Here is a 21,969-nt window from a genome sequence, read left to right on the forward strand (position 1 = left end):
CCAGAATCTTATATTCTGTGATTTTAATAATTTTTTTTGTCATTTGAAAACATTCTAGGTTAATGCAGGGGGAAAAAAAAAGAATTAAGTGCCTTGGCTTTATTCCCAAAATACCAGAGAATGGAGCCAATTCATTTGTTTAGTTATTTATAATACAGAGCAAATGGTATGTCTTACAGAAAGAAAATTTTCCAACATCTTGTTACACATTTGATGTCTAATATTTCTTTTGGTTCACAAAGGTTTAGAGAAATGAAGAAAATAACCGTTTTATTTGTTTTTAAATTAGGAATATCAGTCACTGACAGTATTTTGTTTACCCCCCACAGGCAGTTTATAAAGCTTCATAGTAAGTACTGAAAATACATTTTTACTTCTTTTACGAGTAAACACAAAACACAAAATGAGTAGTGCGTTCATAAGTAATTTGACATTTAGTAGCAGGATTTAAGATGTATTCTACAATCGGAACTTCCTACATTCCTTTATACTACTCTTGTAATTATTAATGCAAAGAAAACTATAGCTGTATCACCCACACTCAGATTTCATTTCAAATTCATTTTCCTCCCTTTTTCTCGCCATATTTCTAACGCTTCTTGTTGTTCTCACCCCAAAGTTGGCCCATCTGCATGTACTTAGTGTTAGCCTATGTAAAATTGAATTCGATTGGTACAGCCTTACTGGTCCTGCCATTTTAAACCAACTTAGAGGTTTTAAAGCTTGTGAGATATGTACCTAGATTACAGTGTCTGAAATTTACCCAACAGCAATGGGAGTGGGTGACTGTCCCTTTATACCCAACTTCTCCCTCTGGGAGCTCTAGTCTCCTAATGCCAGCAGGTTTATTATAGACAGTGCTCCTGGCCCCTCTTTTACGCTAATACGTACTGAGTCTTTCTACAAAGCAACTGATCTAGAAAGACAAGAATTATAGTCATCATCTTACAGTCTTTGTCATATACCAGCATTCCCACAAGCTGTGACTCCACTGGCACTTAAAAACTTGAGATTTTTGCTTCTGTTGAGTAATGATGTGTTCATTTTTTAATATAACAACAGAATCCCCAAACTTCTGTGGTACTTTATAACCTAACAAGTATTTCATGTACCAATCCTTTAGGTCAGGAGTAAATAACCCACTTTATGGATAAGGAAAGTTAAGTCGTTTGCTCAGGGTCTCTCAGCAGGTAACTGACAGAGCTGATTAGCTGCTGGCTCTGAATCTCATAGTCTTTGGACAATGCCCTAAAAATGTGCTAAAATTTAAATCCTGGCCTTTTACTGTTTTAAAGCTTAACCTAAAAAATAAGTCTACATTTAATATTCACCATTCTTTTTTTTTTTTTTAAAGATTTTATTTATTTATTTGACAGAGATAGAGACAGCCAGAGAGAGAGGGAACACAAGCAGGGGGAGTGGGAGAGGAAGAAGCAGGCTCCCAGCAGAGGAGCCTGATGTGGGGCTCGATCCCATAATGCCGGGATCACGCTCTTAACTCAGACTTCATAAGATTGAATTAGCCTCTTTCCAGTAAATAAATGTACGTGTTCCAAGTTTGTTAACAAAACTGTTCACTGTGGAATAATTTTAGATGCCCATTTACCTTCCTTTGGTAGGAGCATTAGCTTTTATCCTAAAATATTTCAAATTTATCTGCAGCACACCTTGTAGAATACTATACTGATTTATTTAGGGAAAAAAAATTTAACTTAGCACTTAACGAAAACTACAAATTATTTCCCTAAAGTTAGACTTTCTCGATTTTTAGCTAGTTCTTTAATGTTGAAAACAGATCTGATAGTAACTACAGTCTCAGCCACATCTGGCAGTTTTTAAAATAAATCCAAACCTCAAAAGCCCCCTAACAAATCCCTGGTTTAGAAAAACCTAAAGGTATTTTAAATTACTACACAAATGTTAATTTTGCACCTTTAGTGGATTTATTATTGCAGGCCTCTTGACTAGAGTTGACCTTTCTGATAATTTTGTCCACTTTCTGTACTTTGTAGGTAAGAATTTAATATCCAGGAAAACTAAATGGCTTTCACACAAACAAGACAGGACCCCCTGCTCAGTCTTCCCCATTCCTAATAGCTTGCTTATTTTCTGTGTGAAAATTAATCATTTGAAAGAAAAATTGGTGAAATTGGTGCCTCATATTTATTGTTTTTAGAGTAACTGTGTCGGATTTCTTGAAATGAATACTTCCAGCATTTGTCAGCTAGCAAGCTGGGTCCATTTTCATGTGCACATGCCCCTTCCCCACACACAAACCCACAAAATCTTAAAACCTTGGGTTAACTCGTCTCATCTCTGGGACTGCAGAAATTCAGCAAAGTAATTGGAACCGTTATCTGTGGTCAGTCTAAAAGTAGTGCTCCCACTTGCCCTGTTTAAATGTGAGAGCACTTGCTATGCGAATATGGTTCACACTGTCTTGCCAGCATGCTAACCAGCCCCAGCACTGACCACGCGACCACACACGTTCCTGCTTCCGCTCCAATTTCATCTCTCTCCTTCCCAATCTCTACTGTCACAACAGTTCCTCTTGGATTTACAGCTCCACTCCCTTTGCTTCAGCACCAACTGCCAACTGGCTATGGCAAGCATGCATAGAGCATTCAAAATTCTCCTCACTTCCTAATCTTTTAAAAAATCATCTCTCTCTTAGGAAGATTGAGCATTGGGTTTTTGGTGATTAAAATATCCAAATCTCAAAATGACTTTCACAAAGCCAAATGTTAACTTAAATGCATGTTATTGAGCTGATTAGTAAAGAAGCTTGTTCATAATAAATCCTATTATGATAATGAGTTGAATTATTATAAAACATGGGGATATTTGAAACAGCTGGTGGTACCCCTTACCAGTTTATATAAAAGTTAATAGGACCTACTGTTTCCAGAGCTCTGTTTATAACTAATGAAGAGTTTCAGTAAGTAGAGATCTGTCACTTGATGATCAGAGATGAGAAGCACATGTTAATATATTATTGGCTTATTTTTTAAGCATTCTTTCCAACCATACCTTTTAAATTTAAGGTATGTGGACTTTTTTGAGCATGTCATCTTTATCAACCCCAAAACTTTTCCACCTGATGTTCAGTAACTGATATTGCTATTAATAGGGTTAAGTAAAATTTGCCTAGGGAGTTCAGTTTTTTAGAATGACTCTATTTCATTGTGGGTACATTAGATTAAAAACAAAAGAAAACAAAAAAACCCATGGTATTACCAAGGATTAATCAGTTGTTACTCGTTAATACGTAAGAAAGAGCTTATGCTTGCCTACTGGAAGGAGAATTCAGCCTGAGATAACTGGGTCCATCTCCTTTGATTTAAACTGAGTGTAAGTATCTCAGAAGGCAAGGAAAAAGAAAGGACAGTTTTCCCATTTGAATTTCTTTTTAAGACAAAGAATCCATTAGCATTATTTTATTCTCCTTTTCCTTAAGGACAAGGAAAAATCTCAAAGATTTTTAAACATGTATTTTGCTTGAGGTATAGATTGACTTTCTAGGTCATTTGTAGTGAATGTCCCTTCTTGTGGACTTGGAACAGAAGTGGTTTGTTCAATCCATAGTTTTAGTAAAAATCATACACACACACACACACACTCATGCTATTTTGGAAATATGCCCAACGCGGGGTTTGAACTCACGACCCTGAGATCAAGACCTGAGCTGAAATCAAGAGTCGAACGCTCAACTGACTGAGCCACCTAGGCGCCCCTCTATATACACTTTTACATTAGTCACTATTTCTTCCAACTTATACAAATTTTCTCCTCCCTTTGCAACATACAGTTTATTCCATCTTTGAATATTATGCCGTTAACATTCCTTAAGTGATAGTGTAATTTGGGGAGGGGAGACGATTACCTCTTCCTGGCAGAGGTGAAATAAAAAGCAAAGTTACTTCAAGGAACTGACTGTTTTGTTATAGTCTATGCCAAAAATTCCAGTAATTTCACTACTTTTATAAAATTATTCTCAACTATAATTTTAAAATACAAACCACGTTGATGTCATGCTTTCTTTGAGTAATTATTTGAACGGTGAGAAAAATTCCTCATAACCTAGCTCATTTTAGAAGAGCACTCTGTTCTAACCTGCAGCACTGGACAGTAGGTCTCCTGAGGAGTAATGCTTGTTCCAGAAGGGGAACTAGAAACACACCATGTTCTGAAGCCTGGGTGGCACAGCGGTCGGGCGTCTGCCTTCGGCTCAGGGCGTGATTCCGGCGTTATGGGATCGAGCCCCACATCAGGCTCCTCCACTGTGAGCCTGCTTCTTCCTCTCCCACTCCCCCTGCTTGTGTTCCCTCTCTAGCTGGCTGTCTCTATCTCTGTCGAATAAATAAATAAAATCTTTAAAAAAAAAAAAAAGAAACACACCATGTTCTACTTTTGTGTTGGTTGGAATTCTCTTGGTTACAAATGATAGCAAGTTTTTTCATATTAGCTCATGCCAAAAAGGAATGTCGGCTCACAGTGAAGAAGTTTTGGGGTAGACCTAGTTCTGTGCATGGCGGGATCTCAACACTCCAGTGATTTGGCATCAAGATTATGTCTCTTTTTCTCAGTTTTGCTTTCTTCATTCTCAGATACTTTTTCTCCACATGGTAAAAAAGATGGCCACTGACGGCTCAGTTTACTGCTTTTTATAGTTCTTGTTCCCCAAGGAAGGGAAGAAAAAGACCGTACTTTTTTCAGTAGCCATATATCAAATCTGATGGAGAGATTGTGACTGGTCCTGACTGGGTCAGATTCTTCAGCCTTGGCCAGTCACTGTGGACTCCGTGAGCGAGGGCCCTAGGAGGGGTCAGGCCTGGCGCGTATGCCCATCCACAGAAGGGCGAGCACGCTGGTAGCCCCGCTGAACCCCAGAGATAGAGATGGGCAGCTAGCAGCGTACATTCTCTGCAGTCATCTTGCAGAAGATGAAGAGGAACAATCATGAGATGAAAATTATCTGCCAGGTTATGAGATGAAAAACAGCTGTCCCATTTTCCTTGGTTTCAATTTGTTATTTCATTAGTAGTCAGGTTTTCACGAGGTTTTTTCCACATTTTTATTAGGCTTTTGCATTTGTTCCATGATTTGTCTTTTCGTGTATTTTGCTCTTCTTCTGTGATGATTTTAGTTGTTTCTATTTATAAGAGCTCTCAGTATGTATTAGGGCTTCCATTTTTTCCTTTGTTGTTTGAAAAGTAATTCAAAGAGTTATACATGAAAGTTTCACAATATGCCTCCTTGATTTCCTGTTTATATTTTTCTTTTTTTTTTTTAAGATTTATTTGTGAGAGAGAGAGAATGGTGGGGGAGGTATATGGGGAGAGGGAGAGAGAATTCCAAGCAGGTTCCGTGCTGAGCACAGAGCCCTATGCAGGGCTCGATCCCAGGACCCTGAGATCATACCTGAGCCAAAACCAAGAGTTGGTTGCTTAACTGACGGTGCCACCCAGGTGCCCCTATATTTTTCTTGATTTGTGAAATCCTGTAGATGTTCTTCTAGAATTTTAATTGAAAGAGAGAACAGTGAAAATTTTTTATTCAGATATGAATAATCAGCTTAAACATAATAGCTTGCAGGATTCTCCCTTTGGAAAAAATCCAAATTGAATTATAGAGTATATATTTTCTGTGGGAATTAATTATTTATCTATTTTTGGAAAACAGTATTTTCCAAAAATAAAATAAAAATTTGAGGCATTCAGGTCTGTCTTTTTTATAGATTAAGAAACAGTGATCACTTTGGATTTGAATATAGAACAATTTCAGTGTCTTCTCCACCTTTTCTTTATTGTGAAGCGCTATGGGGCTTTTCGTGAATAAAGTAAATGAAGGCCTCAGATGTTCAGTCAGTCCTTTGACTACGTAGTTCAGTTTACCATGAGGGATTATGCCACTTGATAATAGCAAGTCTGCAGCCTTAATAGTTCATAAAAGCGTTCTGCATGCATTACTTACCGTCTTAATGTAGCGTGTGACATGCCTCGGACAAAGATGGTCCGTTATTTTCATCTGACAGAATATTTAAGTTTGATTATTAAAAATACAGAAATTCGTTGAAAATCTGACAGCACACTGGTTTTCTCTTTGGACAACCAAATAGTGCACATTTTCTTACATTGGAAAATGAGATAAGCCCAAATTATCGTTGTTTGTAGATAACCTACACATTGGTAATAATGAAAGCATATGTTAAAATTAAGGTTTTAAAATTCCAATTAATCATTACAACAACAATGGTATTTTTAAAACAATAGAAAAGTTCTCACATTTTTATAGGGAATGAAGAATTAGATTTATTAAAGTACAATTCATAAATGTGAGGTAATGTAATTCTTTGTGTTTTAAAAGTATAGCTAGCTTTTCCTTGTCTCTCTTTAACGTAGAAGTAAATATATTTATTCTAAAGAGTGCAACAGGACTGAAGTGTGTGAGCACAGGGTGCTAGCCTCCCGCCCAGGCCTCTCCATTCACCCTTGCTCCCTGGAGCAGGTGGGTGTCTATCCCAGCCCTTTTTGCATACAAGGGCTTAAAGCAGAGATTATTTCAACCCAATGTAATACAGAAATTTCCTCCAGAATGTAGTAAGTCAAAAGAGATTGAGTGCATACCTCTAGGAAGTCCAGAGCCATAAGAAAAAATTGCCTTTGAAATTTTGTTTAATGCTTAATCCATGAACATTTTGAATTTTACTCCGTGATATTTAATTTTAAATAAATAAATGTAGAAATGTTTTTAAATTACTTTGCAAGGCCTAAAATTGTCTTGAAAGATTTCTCCCACAGCATCTCCTAGGCACTCTTTGACATTTGTATTACCCACCACCGTTGGGAATGTTTTCTTACAGAAATCTCTTCCTGCTGTTAATACTCTCAGTACTACATATGCCAGATAATTTCTAAAGAATACAGTATTTTCCCATTCATAACCATGCCTCTGAGTCCATAACAGATTGGTGGCCCAAGCAGACCCCAGAAGACCCAACTTACTTCAGACACATGTATCATTTGGAAAAATTGGTTAATTTGTGGTAATTTACACCATAATGATAGTTATAAAGAATATTATAATCTTTAGTAAAGTTTAATTTTTATCCTTATTCAATAATGATTTAAAATTAGTTACCTTCTTACTTTTGAAAAAAAGAATAATTACATGCTTACTAACATAGGGTATTTAATTGTCATATAATTAGTAACCTTGATTCATAGAGAAATTTTAAAAATGTTTTCTAGTGCTAGAATATGAAGAGCTGCTTTTAAAGACTTTGTAAAAACATAAAATAAGATAGTCAGAATTTACAGATTTTAGCTATAAATGTTATAGTTTTATATCATTAGTCATCTTGATGAAAATGCTAACCATTAAAATGATAGAGCATTCTTAAAATTTGGTCAAAATTAAAATAGTTTGATCTTTTAAATCAAGAAATCAAAAGCCTGTTTCATCATTATAGTATATTCTTTATAAAGGGTTTTGTTAATGATTTCCTAAGACTTTTAGGGCATTTGATTTTAGGGAATATAGTTCTGGCATTCTATTAAATTATACTCTCCTGGCCTAGAATATTAGAATTTAAACCATTGATGTTTTTATAAGAGTAAGAATTTTGAATAGAGCTGTTACTCACCAGTTTGGAAAACAAATATAATTTATACTTCTAGAGCAAAAATTCAGACTCTCAGGTCCACATTCTGTCCCTGTGGCTTGGTAACTTTACACAAGTTACTTAACCTGTCTGTTTGGCTTCTTCATCTGTAAAATAGTACTTATTTCGTAGAATTTCATGAGAATTAAGTGAAAAATATATTTAAATTATTTAGAATGATACACTAAGCTCTATACATATGTTAGCTGTTGTTATTATGTATGCACACATATGGCATTTCTGCTCTTGACAGATAGTGACAGGCTTTTGAGAAGCTTCAAATTCATAACACCTAAAACATCTATATTCCTGCAGGGGTTCCAGAGCATCTGCTCAAGGGGGCAAGTGGGGCCCTCTGGGCAAGGGCCGACATTTGCCTGGGGAAGAGGGCACCTATTCCTGATTTGCACCAAAGTGCCAAACAAATTCCCAGTGGCTGTCGCAGTCCATTTGGGCCACTAAATACCACAGACCGGGTGGCTTAAACAATAGCCATTTATTTTTCCCAGTTCCAGAGGCTGGAAGTCCAACATCCAGACGCCAGCAGACTTGGTGTCTGTTGAGGTCCTGATTCTTGGTTCTTAGAAGTTGTGTCCTCATATGGAGGAAGGGCCAAGGGATCTCTCTCAGGCTACTTTTTGAAGGGTGCTAATCCCATTCATGAGGGCTCCACTGTTCTGACCTTATCCGTTCCCAAACCGCACCCCCCTTCAGATTCCATCACATTAGGGATTGGGTTTCAAGATGAATTTTGGGGGCAACACAGACATTTCATCTATAGCAATGGTCTTGATGATGTGTAACTTTTCTGGAAGCCATAAACTGTTCTTTCTCATTTTTCTACAAAAATCGAAAATACCCTTGTGTGTTTGTGCACAGGAAGGTTTTAGGACTCGATACTCTGAAAGGTAAGCCTCAGCCAGGTCACCTTGCTTAGCTTCCTGAAATGATGTGTAAGACATTTACAATTGGGAAAGTAATTCTTTGAGGGTGGTACATGGTTATCGTTCTGCTTTTATAGGTTAGGTTCTGAATACCTGTAACTTTGACATCTTGATTATCAGTTAATGAAGGTATTAATTGTTGGTAGAAGAAGCAACTTATTGAATTTCTTGGACCACATTCTCAAAATTATTTGGAATTACTAGAGTAATAACTGTATAAGATTTTTAACAGACAAGTATGTTATTTATTGGTGCTTTAGTGGCTAAGTGTTAAAATCTGTATCTTTTTTTTAAATAATGAATATTGATTATTAATAATTAGGTCTTTAGCATTCTGATATTTATTTTCTTTTTCTTTTTTTTCTTAATTTTTTTTTTTTTTAAGTAAGCTCTAAGCCCAGTGTGGGGCTTGAACTCAAGACCCCGAGATCGAGTCACGTGTTCCGCCGACTGAACCAGCCAGGTGTCCCGCCAATATTTATTTTCGTTTTATCTTCCAGATGAACCAACGAGCCCCAGCATTGATCATGACCTTGCACACATCCCCGCTTCTGCTGTCATCTCAGCCTCCACCCCCCAGGCACCCCAGGCACCCTCCATAGCAATGGTCCCACCCAGCCTCACCACATCGGCTCCTTTAATTCGCCGCCAGCTCTCCCATGACCAGGGTACGTTTCAGTGAGTGGCTGTGCAAACCATCTCTCTTTCTGTTTTCTAAGTTTTCCACTTAGAACCCTATGACAAACTGTGATCGCCCCACTATGAAAAGGATCGGGAAACCACTTGCAAATGTCTAAATGTTGGCTTTTAATTACAGAATCTGTTGGCCCTCCCAGCCTGGATGCCCAGCCCAGCTCAAAGACCGAAAGATCAAAATCCTATGATGAGGGCCTGGATGATTACAGAGAAGATGCAAAATTGTAAGAGTCTCAAGCATATCATTTTAAATATTTGTTTGTGGGTGTTCAGCATGACTTTGACATATAAATACTGAATTTTAATGATTTCTTTTATACTTTTAAATTTACATTAGAAATTCAAATAAAAAATAAAATAATGTTATTCCATAATATATCCAGGTGAATTTTTAAAATTAATATTTAAAAATTAGTAACACATAAACGTAATGCAAAAAATATTTGTATTAAACAATCACTGCTACTGTAGGCTTCTGGCCACCCAGGTCTCTTCTGAAACAACTGTTAACTGTTTTCTGAGCTATTCTCTGCATAAAATCACATACACAGGTTTACATAGGCTTATATGTGTGTGTACATATTCTAATTATTTTTATAAACAAATGATGGATGCTGTGCACACTGATCATGCCTGGCTCAACTTTTTCATGCTTGTTTCATTTTCCACTGAATAGTTGTACCAAAATACAGCTAACTGTCATTCTATATTCTATAAATAGACATTTAGATTGATTGAATCTTCTGCTACTGCAAACAATACTTCAATGACTGTATTTGTACATCGTTCATTTAGTATACAAGTGAGTGTGGTTGAAAGAAAGATTGTTACATCAAGGGTGTGTATTTTTTTATATTAATATGCATATTCATAGTCAGCTGCTCTCCATAAAGCTTGTACCAAATCACATTCCCACCAGCAGCGCACAGAAGTCTCTGCCCCTCCCTGGCCCAGCATGTTATTTAACATTTGATTTTTTGTAAATCTAATGGTATCATAGTGTAGGGTTTTTTTTTTTTTTTTTGAAATTTCTTATTAATGGAGCATCATTTCATATATACATTTAAGAGGTATTTCTGTTTTCCTGTGAACTGCTTGTTCGTATCTTCTGCCCATCTCCCTGCTGCTCTTCCTTATTGACTTCTGGAGGCTCTTTATATAAAGGAAACTAGCTCTTTCCTGAGAGAAGTGTTGCAGGTCTTTTCCCAATTCAGTATTTTTCATTGGATTTTCTTAAATTTTTTTAAAAATAAAAATGTTTTTTTAAGTGCAAAAATGTTAAACGTTTTCTTTGCAGTCAAATTTAGGATTTTTTTTAATGGCTTTCAGATTTTGAGTCATATTTAAAAAGCCTTTCCTCCAGAATTAAGACAAAATTCTTCTATGTTTGCCTCTCAAATATGTTTTTCTCTGTGTGTGTGTGTGTGTGTGTGTGTGTGTGTGTGTGTGTGTATTTACAACTTTGATTCATCTGGAGTTTATTTTATTCCAATTAGTGAGATGAAGGGCCAACTTCATATCTTCCCATGTCTCTCAGTTGTCCCCAAAACATCTGTTGAATGTAATATTTTTCCTACTGATATTTCATCTTTATCATATACTAAATTATTAAATACATTTAGTTTTATTTGTAGCCTCCATTCTGTTCAGTTGATTCTGCTCACATACACCAGATTCTGTTTATTGGAGTGGTTGCATAATATTTTTATTATTGATGGGACCATTCTCTCATTACTTTATGTTTTTTCTAAATTCTCTTGGCTATTTCTGTTTATTTTACTATTTGAACTTCAAAGTCAATTTTCTAGTTCTTAAATTTTTCTTGGGTATTTTTAACGACGCAGTGTTTTCACTTACACAATTAAGGAACATTGACATTTTACGATTTTGAGACTTTGGTCAAAAAACGTTTTTTTTTTTTTTATCAGAGTATTTTTGTATAGATTCTCGGAAGCTTCCATTCGATGATTATTTATATTCCAATAATAGCAGTTCTTCCCGGACCAACGCCTGGGGGAAGTTGGTGTGAGGTGCGGCCACGGGAGTGGTCCAGACTGGCAGGAATTGTTCTGATGGTGCGGACTTGAGTTAGTGAGCTCTTTTAGCCTTTACTCCTTCCTCACTAAGAAGATACCTTAACGGCCACATTTCAGAGCCTGCTTCACCCTGCACCAGCTGCACACTGCTTCCTGCAAAGAGGGCAGGACTGTGTGTTTCTTCCTCCGTTTTCATACCCTCCGATATCCGTGGTGATGAGTGAGGCTCCTGTCAGCAGCTCCGGCGCCCCTTTCCCATTGTTCCAAACAAGGGAAGGTTTTGATCTTCAGAGAGCAGTGCACTGCAGTTTTGTCTGAGAGGTGCAACCAGAGGTGTCCTCTCTTCCTATGTCCGTTCTTCCCTTCACCGCATTTAACCACCCATCTTCATGTACATACATCTATCGCCATTCAGTTACGGGCGTGTCCGGATAGTGCTGGAGATGGAATTGGCGTATCTGTTTCTGGCTATCTTGTTTGGGCTGGCTTCAGAGTGGAGGGCAGTGCCGTCTTCAGTCACATCTTGCAATCCTAAATTCCTTAAAATGAATTTTGAATTAAAAAATAAATCTTTGTCCCCTAAAGTTAAACTTGAATAGTTAAAGCGAACCTATCTTCAGAAGCCCTAAGCCTTTTCAATGGCAGCAGCTGGTCTCTAACCAAAGCATCCCGAATGTGGTTGGCAGGAGGAGTCGTGGGCCTGCACCGGCCCTGACTGTGTTCCTCCGACCGCATCATCCATCATTAACATCGCGGGAACCCTTAATAGAGCACTGCAACTATGGTTAACTAATAATTTATTCTAAAGCTCAATGTTTAGCCTGAGCAGTTTTTTTCCTAAGAGGAAGGGTAAAATCTCACACTTGATGCAGAGATGGTTTAAATTTACAGATCCACTAAGAAAGCTTCGATCGTGGAATCAGAAGTTTAAATACTTATACAATTAGCTGTTTTTCTCATTTGCATGGCACAATGAACTTTTAACATGGTAATGAGGAAATGTCAGCTTATCATTGGCAGGTTACTTGCGATGTTCAAATGGTTTTTACTTCTTTAAGGCGTGTTATGCACTTATTGCAAATATTTATATACTTCTTGCCAACAGGTCCTTCAAGCACGTCTCTAGCCTGAAAGGAATCAAGGTTGGTATTCAGTATTTGTTAAGTATGAGCAAATGAGAAATATTTCTGTTTACCTGAGCTTATTACTTTGGCTCATCATAGGGAATTATTTCTGTTATTCTATATTCTGTCAGTTTCAGGTACATTTGGGAAATATGATGTAGTAAGTGTTCTTTTCTCCTTTCTAAACATATTCATCGAGTATATAATACTTTACACACATGATGTGGATTTTTCTCACTTCATCAGTCTATGGCCAAAAACCTGACTACCCAGCAATCCTGTATTTTGTTCTATGCATGTTTTTCTCTCCTCAAAATTATTATTTCAGGCCTCCCCTCCAGCTTCCTCCATACAGGCAACTCCTGTCCTCTCCCATCTACTCCTCCCTCATACTTCATTGAAAACACACACCAAAGGCTGTTAGACAGGAATTTCCTTGTTTTACATTCTCCAAAAATGTCAGCCACCTTCATTTGTGCCCACAGTTTCTGCCCTCCTTACTCTTAGCATCAGTATCTGTACTGGAACAGGAGCCTGTGAAAATCCTACATCCACGTTTCTTCTTTGATTCTATCACTTTCCACTTCTCAAGATCCCTCTCCCCTCTGCAAAATTGCTCTTGCCAGTGGCTCATTCACCATCGTGAAGACATGAGTACACCAACCACTATGTACTATATATTTTTTATAAACCTCCCTCGAATCTCCATCCCCCTCTATTTCCTACATCTGTTTTCTCTCCCACTTTTCATAGCAAAACTCCTTGAAAAAAATTGTCTATAGTGCCCACTTCCTCATGTCACATCTTTGTTAACCCACACACACCAGAATGACACTGCTCACGCCAAGGTGACCAGGGACGTTCCAGAACTAACGGTTATCTTCAATTTTTAACTTCTTTGACCTTTCAGTAGTCTCCAACACAATTTCCCATTCCCTTCCTAAAACATTTTCTTCTGCTGGTTTTCATTTCTGCCTCTGCCTAATATTTAAAATGGTGGAATGTCTAGAACTGGTTCTGACCCTTTCTGTCTACCCTCATTGCCAACATGATCTTATCCAGGGGTCTCCCGAAGTTTACACTGCTAGCCTTGGCCTCTTGCCCAAGTTGCAACTCGTGTAGGCTGACGTCTCTATGTAGGTGTTTAATAAGCAGTCAAGGCTTAATGGCCAAAGAGATGTGGATTACCCCCAGACATGTTTATCCACCAGTTTTCCGCATCGCACTAAGTCCCTTCACCCAGGTGTTCAAGCCCCAGATCTGGGAATTAGCCTTGTGCCTTCTTTCTCCCCCTCCCTCATATCAAGTATTATCCACTCTACCACACCGCAAATCTCTACATTCTCTGTCTTCACTTAACGTTAGCTTTAGTCCAGGCCACCATCGGGCCTCACCTGGATTCCTACAGTAACACCTCTTCTCATGATGGAAAATCCATTCTCCAGGTGGCAAGCGAAGTGACCTTTGAACTGGGATCAGATAATATTACTTATCTGATTCATCACCTAATCACTTCCCATCATGCTTCCTACCATGTCCTAAAAGACCCTAAGCAATCTGTTCATTAGCTGTTTCTCTCACACTGAACAGTGAACATTTACAATGATAATGGGTAAGGGGCACCTGGGTGGCTCAGTTGGTTAAGCATCTGACTTCAGCACAGGTCATGATCTCAGGGTCCTGGGATCGAGCCCCTTGTTAGGCTCCCTGTTCAGTGGGGAGTCTCCATCTCCCTCTGCCCCAGGTACCCCCCTCTCCCACCCCGCTCATGCTCTCTCCCTCTCAAATAAAATCTTTAAAAAAATGAATAAAATAAAATGATAATGGTAAACACACTTACTCATTAGCTATACATTCTCCCTGAACTTTTCTTTTTCCTGACCATTCATGGATGGCCCCTTTTAAAATTTTTCCTCCACATTTCATCTTAAGTAGTCTTTATTCAGAAGGCCTTGCCACAGCACCCCCAGCTTCTAGCCATGACTCAGTCATTTGTTACTGTGTTTCCCTGTTCCTTTCCCAAATGGTACTAATCACAGTCCGATCATTTGCTTGTCTTTTTTTATTTTGATTTGTCTTTTCTCACTAGAATAGGAGCTCTTGAGAGCAGAAAATTGTGCTATTTCTATTATTTTTGTAATGATTAAAAATTCCTGCAGACGGCTTTTTAAAAATGATGGTAGTCAATTCACTTTACTTTCTTAAACAAGACCAGAAATGTTTCTAATGTAATTGATAAAGGTAGTATTTTTTCAAAAATAACGCTTCATTTGGAACATTAAAGATTCTTTTTCAGCAAAGCAATTTCAGTGTGCAAATGTTGATGAAGGGAAGAGCTGGTGTTTTACTATATTTTCTTGGTCTTTTCTGCAGATCGTAGACAGCCAGAAGTCATCCGAAGACTCTGGGTCCAGGAAAGATTCTTCCTCAGAGGTTTTCAGCGATGCTGCCAAGGAAGGGTGGCTCCATTTCCGACCGCTTGTCACCGACAAGGGCAAGGTAGTGCACTTTCTCAGTGGCTGCGGGGGTACGAAATGCAGTCCCTGCACAGCACATAAAGTCTTTACAGATAAAATGGCAAATCACCCAGAAGAGAGAGTGGGAGATACCACTTCTAAAGAGCTTTTTCTATTTGGAGGAAAAAAAAAATTTTTTTTTAAATTCTGATCGTTGATTTAATTTTGTATTTTCTCGTCCTATGTATCAACTGCAAATGGAATATATAGTCTTATATTTTGCCAACAAAAAAGAGAAATCAAGGTTTTGAAGAAGGAACTCACCTCTTCTTACTAAATAGTTTCTTAGGCATAGGTTTTCACAGAGCCTTCCTTGAGGGAGTGGTAGCTCTCCATATGAATAATTTAAAATTTTTAATTTCACCTTTCCCAGTTTTTTCTTTTCAATTGCCTTTATGATTTCCTCCTTTCACTTTATTTTATAAATATTGGGTTATATAAATGAATATCACAATATTTATATGCTTCATTAAGTAGATTTCAGTACGATAAAAACTACGCAATTAAATCTCTTACAGTATTTGGGCAGATTATTTATAGAAAAATTTTAATACTGTCAAAAGAGTTTAATTTTTAATAAAACCCACCTTGGATAGGGATATCGTTGCTTGACCGTAGAAAGTTGATCAATTTTGTTAGTTTCATTCGTTACTCGTACCTACTGTTTTGGGATCTCCTTACGTAGTGTTTGTCATTTGCGTGATCTGGGACTTGTCTTAAGCCATACTGTCATTCAGAAGATTTTTCTGATGGACTTTTGTCTTATTTTCGATTCTCTTAGCATTTTTATATATTGTATGTATTTTGCTACTCTTGTTTTACCTCAATTACTTTATTCAGTTTATCTTAATAACTTTGTTCATGAACAATACAGTGGTTTTTTTTTCCCCCCAACCAGATCAAAGTTGAGATTTCACCATCCTTGATTTTGATAGGAATACCTTGCCTAGCTTGGTTTATGCTCCACTGTTTGCCATTCCTCTCCTTACAAACGTATATGATTGTGAAGCAGACACCGGCTGTATACACTGGGTGTACGCGCATGTCTGTGTGCGAACAGTGTTGCCTGATGTGTTCATCCTGTCACTAGGATTGAGCCAAGCGTCAAGTGTCCCTGAACTGTTTCATGTTTTCCAGCGAGTCGGTGGAAGTATTCGGCCGTGGAAACAGATGTATGTTGTGCTTCGGGGCCATTCGCTTTACCTGTACAAAGACAAAAGAGAACAGATGACTCCATCTGAAGAAGAACAGCCCATCAGCGTCAATGCCTGCTTAATAGACATCTCTTACAGTGAGACCAAGAGGAAGAATGTGTTCCGACTGACCACCTCGGACTGTGAGTGCCTGTTTCAGGCTGAGGACAGAGATGACATGCTGGCCTGGATCAAGACCATCCAGGAGAGCAGCAACCTCAACGAAGAGGTGTGTGTGCTCAGGGGGATGTCGACAAAACCAGATTCCTCCATCACCGTTTTCTTAGAAGACTGAAAGAATCTGATACGTTTAAAAAAAATTAAAATATGCTATTTTCACTTGAAAAATTGATCAAAAGGAAAACTCAGGTGACCCTAGTTTGTAGTATTTTCACTTATTTGAAAATCACCATTACTGAACTATATATAAATGGATAATTCTTGATTGTGCCTGCTTTCTCAGAAGCAGGATCAGGAAATCCTAGGTCCTAGTCCTGGTCATTACCTTTATGACTAAATCATTCCAGATCTGGTTCCTTATCTCAAAAACAGGATTATTGTGGGGCTTAAGTTGTAGTGAAAATACTTACCAAACAAGTTACTATGTAAACACAAAGAGATACAGATATGAGGATTTTCATTCATGGAGCTGCGTAGTCGAGAATATAATAGAGCCTGCTCTCATACAGTCACTGGCTTCTAAGAATACTTGCATTGTCAGAAATCATGTGAAAAGCCAGTTTTTCTCTTTGATAAGGAATGGTTAGGGACTTGAGATTTTCTGGCTCACAGCCATCAGGATATTTTTTTACAACAGGAATTTCGTTGGTAATGTTGTATTTCTAGTGTATGTAATGATAAACTTGACAGAGCAGATTTGGCAGTGATTAAGTCTAGCTTTTGCTCAAGAGTATCTTTTCATGTCATTAACACAGTTTTTCTTACATGTTGTTCTCACTTTTTGTGCTCATTGTTATGACCAAAAAAAGCACACAAGGTTCTTTTCTCTTAGCTCACGGGACACAGGGACACCCACATTAACTGTAAGGTTATGCAAAGTATGTTCTCTAATATAGTCATTTCCAATTATGTCCAATTCGGATTATGAAAACTTAGGTCATAGGAAAAATGACTGTGCCTTTTTCTCTGATAGTTTACGCCCAGCCTTGTTTGTGGTTAAAAATTAACACCAGATCCGTGTCAATACAACCTTTGTTCTGTAACCAGCATTGTCAAGAGAGCATCAGACCTGAATTTTTTCAAAGTAAACAGGGAAAGTAAGAATGTTTTACATGCATAAGTCTCAGCAACCATATGAATGTGTCCTATTGTTGTCATCACCATTTTGCAAACAAGCACACTGGCAAAGAGAGGGTATGTAATTTCCCTAAGGTCACACAGCTGGTAAGTGTCAGGGCTGGGATTTAAACCCGGGAGATCTCACTCTAGATCTTAACCGTATGATCTCTCAGCTGCTAAGTAGGAAAAGTATTTGAACTCGAGATTGTTTGACTCCAAAGCCTATATTTGTAAATTTTATTGTTCGTTATAATCAAAATGAAACAAATAAATAGGGTTGAGGGTGCATGTCAATGTATAAGTGGAATCAGTAGAAAAAAATTATCACTTCAAGGTAAAATCTGAGTTTACCATATAGCATATTGTAAAAGATGATCTGTTGAGGTTGAAAAGCCCAGTTTTGAGCTTTTTCTCTTCTGATAATCTAAATACCACTTCTGACACTACATACCCCTCCGTCTCGCTACTCCTATGAATTCGTCATTAACAGATTTTGACAGTATTTTTCCATCTTTTATCCAACTGCATTATTTTGAAATGCTGATCATTCTTTCTGGAATTAGAGAAAAATACTGGCCCGCTGCTTCCCAGGCGTTTATAAAAAATGTCGCATCAGTAAGTGTGAGCACCTGCTGCTTGCTGGTACTATTCCAGGAATCTTAGGGGTACAAAGAACAAACAGAACACTCTTTCAGCAGTGGATGGGGGGGGCGCTTGGATCATTTCCTGCATAGTGATATTGGATGGTGATGTGGGACAGCGATTCTAAAACAACTCCACCGAGAGGATCGGGGCTGTACGGGCTAAGCAGCACAGTACAATAGAGAGCCTCCAAAAAGTAGGGGTCCCGATGTCTTGTTTCAAATTAACTTTCTAATCTTACCTCCTGTTTATTCTGTAGGACACTGGAGTGACTAACAGGGATCTAATCAGCCGAAGGATAAAAGAATATAACAGTCTGATGAGGTGAGAATCCCACCACGCCTACAAGTTAATTTGGATGTAAAATACAACTGTTAAGAAATGTTCATTTCTTTCAGCAGCAAAGCAGAACAGTTGCCAAAAACACCTCGCCAGAGTCTCAGCATTCGGCAGACTCTGCTTGGTGCCAAATCAGAGCCAAAGACCCAAAGTCCACACTCTCCCAAGGAAGAGTCAGAAAGGAAACTTCTCAGTAAAGGTACTGATGTTAGTGTTCCTGGATAAATTTAACACAGATGATGGTTTAAAGTTGGGGTTTTGAAGGTATTTCGTGGGGCACCTGGGTGGCTCAGTTGGTTAGGCATCCGACTCGATTTTGGCTCAGGTCATGATCTCAGGGTCGTGAGATGGAATTCTGCATCAGGCTCTGTGCTGAGCGTGGAGCCTGCTTAAGATGCTCTCTCTCCTTCGTTTGCTGCTACCCACCCCTGCTTTCTCTCTCTCTCTGTCTCTCTCGCCCTCTGTAAAAAAAATAAAAGTAATAAATAAATAAATAAAGGTATTTCATGTTTTTTGGTACCATTTCTGCTGACCTCAGCCCAGTGTGAGCTAACTCAGAGGTCACCTTGACCTCATCTAGGCTAATGGGGCTTTCCCTGAAGATGAGTCTTTGTCTTGTAATAAAGATGAAGTGAGGGGCGCCTGGATGGCTCAGTCGTTAAGCGTCTGCCTTTGGCTCAGGGCGTGATCCCGGAATTCTGGGATCGAGTCCCACATCGGGCTCCTCCACTGGGAGCCTGCTTCTTCCTCTCCCACTCCCCCTGCTTGTGTTCCCTCTCTCACTGGCTGTCTCTATCTCTGTCAAATAAATAAATAAAATCTTTAAAAAAAATAAAGATGAAGCGAAGGAAATACACGTCTATATAAAAGACACTATAAATTTAATGTAGAGGATCCAGGCGCTGTTATTTTGAGATAAAACCATCATGTTTGCTTTTGCTAAAATCTCATTATTAAGAAGTCACATTGATCCTATCTTCTTGACTGTTTTAAAGAAAACCATGGTACAGATTATAAAAGGGCAGAAAAGCATCACTGATTCAGATTAAATTATATGGGAGGTTAAAAGGAATGTTGTATTAGGGAGAGAATATAATACAATATTTTTGATAAATACAGGCTCTATCATTTCTAGTACAGGACTCTGATGTATATAAATCTTGATAAAGGACTTTTAAAGTCATGATTTAAACATGCTTGTTTCCATTTTCTTCTTGTCTTTTTTTTTTTTTTTTTTTGCACAACAATCAAAAGATGATACCAGTCCCCCAAAAGACAAAGGCACGTGGAGAAAAGGTATTCCAAGTATTATGAGAAAGACATTTGAAAAAAAGCCCACTGCTACAGGAACGTTCGGTGTCAGACTGGATGACTGCCCCCCAGCGCATACCAATCGGGTAGGAGACCCCAGCCGCCCGGTCTTTAGTTCAGTTGTAGTCATTGTAGGACCGAGGACACAGCCCCTCCGAGGACACAGTGTCATTAATCTGCTGAGTATCTTCCTCTTCATAGCAGACCCAGCTTCCCTAAGCATTGCTGACCTGTAAGGGTGTGTTGAGTAATTTTATCTGTAATGCTCTTTTTCTAACATATTGACTCTGAAATAATGAATAATGATTCATCCATTAGGAATGTATCTGAAATGGTAAGACTTCATTTTCAAATCATGTGTGTTTCTGCTTTTGGCACCTTAAAAAGGAAGATGAGAACAAGAACCTGATTAAGAAAGTACAATAAATGTAAATGTGCGTGTGTGCACAAACACGTGTGTGTGTGTGTGTGTGTGTGTGTGTACAGTGTCCATGTTAGGATTTGTGTCATGACTTGCTTGATGTGATTCTCTCCCCCTCTTCTCTTTTGGACTTTATTCCCCTGTTCACCTGCACTGTTCCCACATTCTCGTTACTTCAGACTTGCCTCATTTCCTCTTCAACATTCATCTCGCTGGGGACCCTTCTTTCTCTGTCTTGACCTATTTGTTCTCCTCCCACTGTCCCAGATCTCTCTCGCTCCTTCTAATCTATTCCCAGTTCTGCAATGTCTATATTCTGCATTTTCTATCAAATAGCACTGATGTATGTATTTCCTCTTGGATGGAGAGGGCCTCTTAGCTATGATATACATCTACTAACAAATATAAACATTTGTGCTGTATTAAATAAAATATTTATTTCTTGTTTTGCAGTATATTCCATTAATAGTTGACATATGTTGCAAATTAGTTGAAGAAAGAGGTCTTGAGTATACAGGTATTTATAGAGTTCCTGGAAATAACGCGGCCATTTCAAGTATGCAAGAAGAACTCAACAAGGGGATGGCTGATATTGACATACAAGATGACGTAAGTGTGTTATTTCTATTTGAATACCTGATCTGTGGTTTTTTTTCCCTTTGGTGGTATTGACTACAAAAATGCCATATTTCTATCTTGCACACCTAGAAATGGCGAGATTTGAATGTGATAAGCAGTTTACTAAAATCCTTCTTCAGAAAACTCCCTGAGCCTCTCTTCACAAATGGTGAGTGAACTCCCACAAAAGATATCAGTTTAAAAGTACGTTGTTGGAAAGCCAAAGATTATTAATATTTTGTCAAAGGAAGCAGGAGATTTTGCTTAGTTGTTACTTCTCTATAAAGCATAATTATGGCTATTTTTTTGTCATTCAGAATGTTTTTCCTCCAGGTAAATTTCAGTGAAAAATAAGAATTTATAAAATTATTTAGGTTCAGTAAAATATACGTTATCCTGTTTGTCCATGTTTGCTTGTCAAGTTAAAAATGTATTATTATTCTTTGTCAAAAGTCTTTAGACATAATAAAGTACAATTAGTAGAAAAACATTTTTTCAGTCAAGCCGAATATTTAACTTATATAAGACACTGTTGTTGATGTCGTTGTTGGGGGACAAAAAAGAGTGGAGACTATAAATGTAGGATGGTACTCCCAAAGAACTCACATTTTAGGGAATTTTATTTGATGGTAAGTCTTGGAGGATCATTAAAAATGTTAGCTGTTTTGGAGACTTACATTTCAAAGGCTATTTGGGGTCATCCCTACTAGGTTTTTGTATTGGATTTTGAAGTTGAACCTTAAAAGAAATCTCGATCACAACTCAAGCAATTTAAGATAAACTTGTTTTATTGTTCTTATTGTTGTTGTCAGATAAATATGCCGACTTTATTGAGGCCAATCGTAAAGAAGATCCTCTAGACCGTCTGAAAACATTAAAAAGACTAGTAGGTATTATTTTATATTTTTGGAGGTGCAGCTGAAATTCAGCCTCTTAATCCATCGTGAAAATAATATGTTTCAGATTCACGATTTGCCCGAACATCATTATGAAACTCTGAAGTTCCTTTCCGCTCATCTGAAGACAGTGGCAGAAAATTCAGAAAAAAATAAGGTGTGTGAAATACATATTGAAGAGGTGTGCTTTCAGGGGCTTTCATTGAAAAAATATGCTTCATTGCTTCCTGTCAGTCAAAACCAGGGTTATAATTCAACAAAAGCTTTAAAA

General features: G+C 37.9%; 1 protein-coding gene across 1 annotated transcript in view; it reads left to right on the forward strand.

Annotated features, from left to right (window-relative positions):
• The window catches only part of ARHGAP21 (Rho GTPase activating protein 21), a 132,451-nt gene that overhangs the window by 100,024 nt on the left and 10,458 nt on the right, over positions 1-21,969 (forward strand). Inside the window, 12 exon segments of the mRNA XM_045786897.2 lie at positions 9,108-9,275; positions 9,425-9,527; positions 12,445-12,481; positions 14,837-14,962; positions 16,117-16,401; positions 18,373-18,437; positions 18,512-18,651; positions 19,707-19,849; positions 20,638-20,793; positions 20,893-20,971; positions 21,615-21,688; positions 21,766-21,855. Coding sequence (XP_045642853.2) covers positions 9,108-9,275; positions 9,425-9,527; positions 12,445-12,481; positions 14,837-14,962; positions 16,117-16,401; positions 18,373-18,437; positions 18,512-18,651; positions 19,707-19,849; positions 20,638-20,793; positions 20,893-20,971; positions 21,615-21,688; positions 21,766-21,855 — 1,466 coding nt within the window.

The sequence above is a fragment of the Ursus americanus genome, chromosome 31, assembly GCF_024610735.1.
Source record: "Ursus americanus isolate L20-20 chromosome 31, mUrsAme1.1.p, whole genome shotgun sequence".
Classification (NCBI taxonomy): Eukaryota; Metazoa; Chordata; class Mammalia; order Carnivora; family Ursidae; genus Ursus; species Ursus americanus.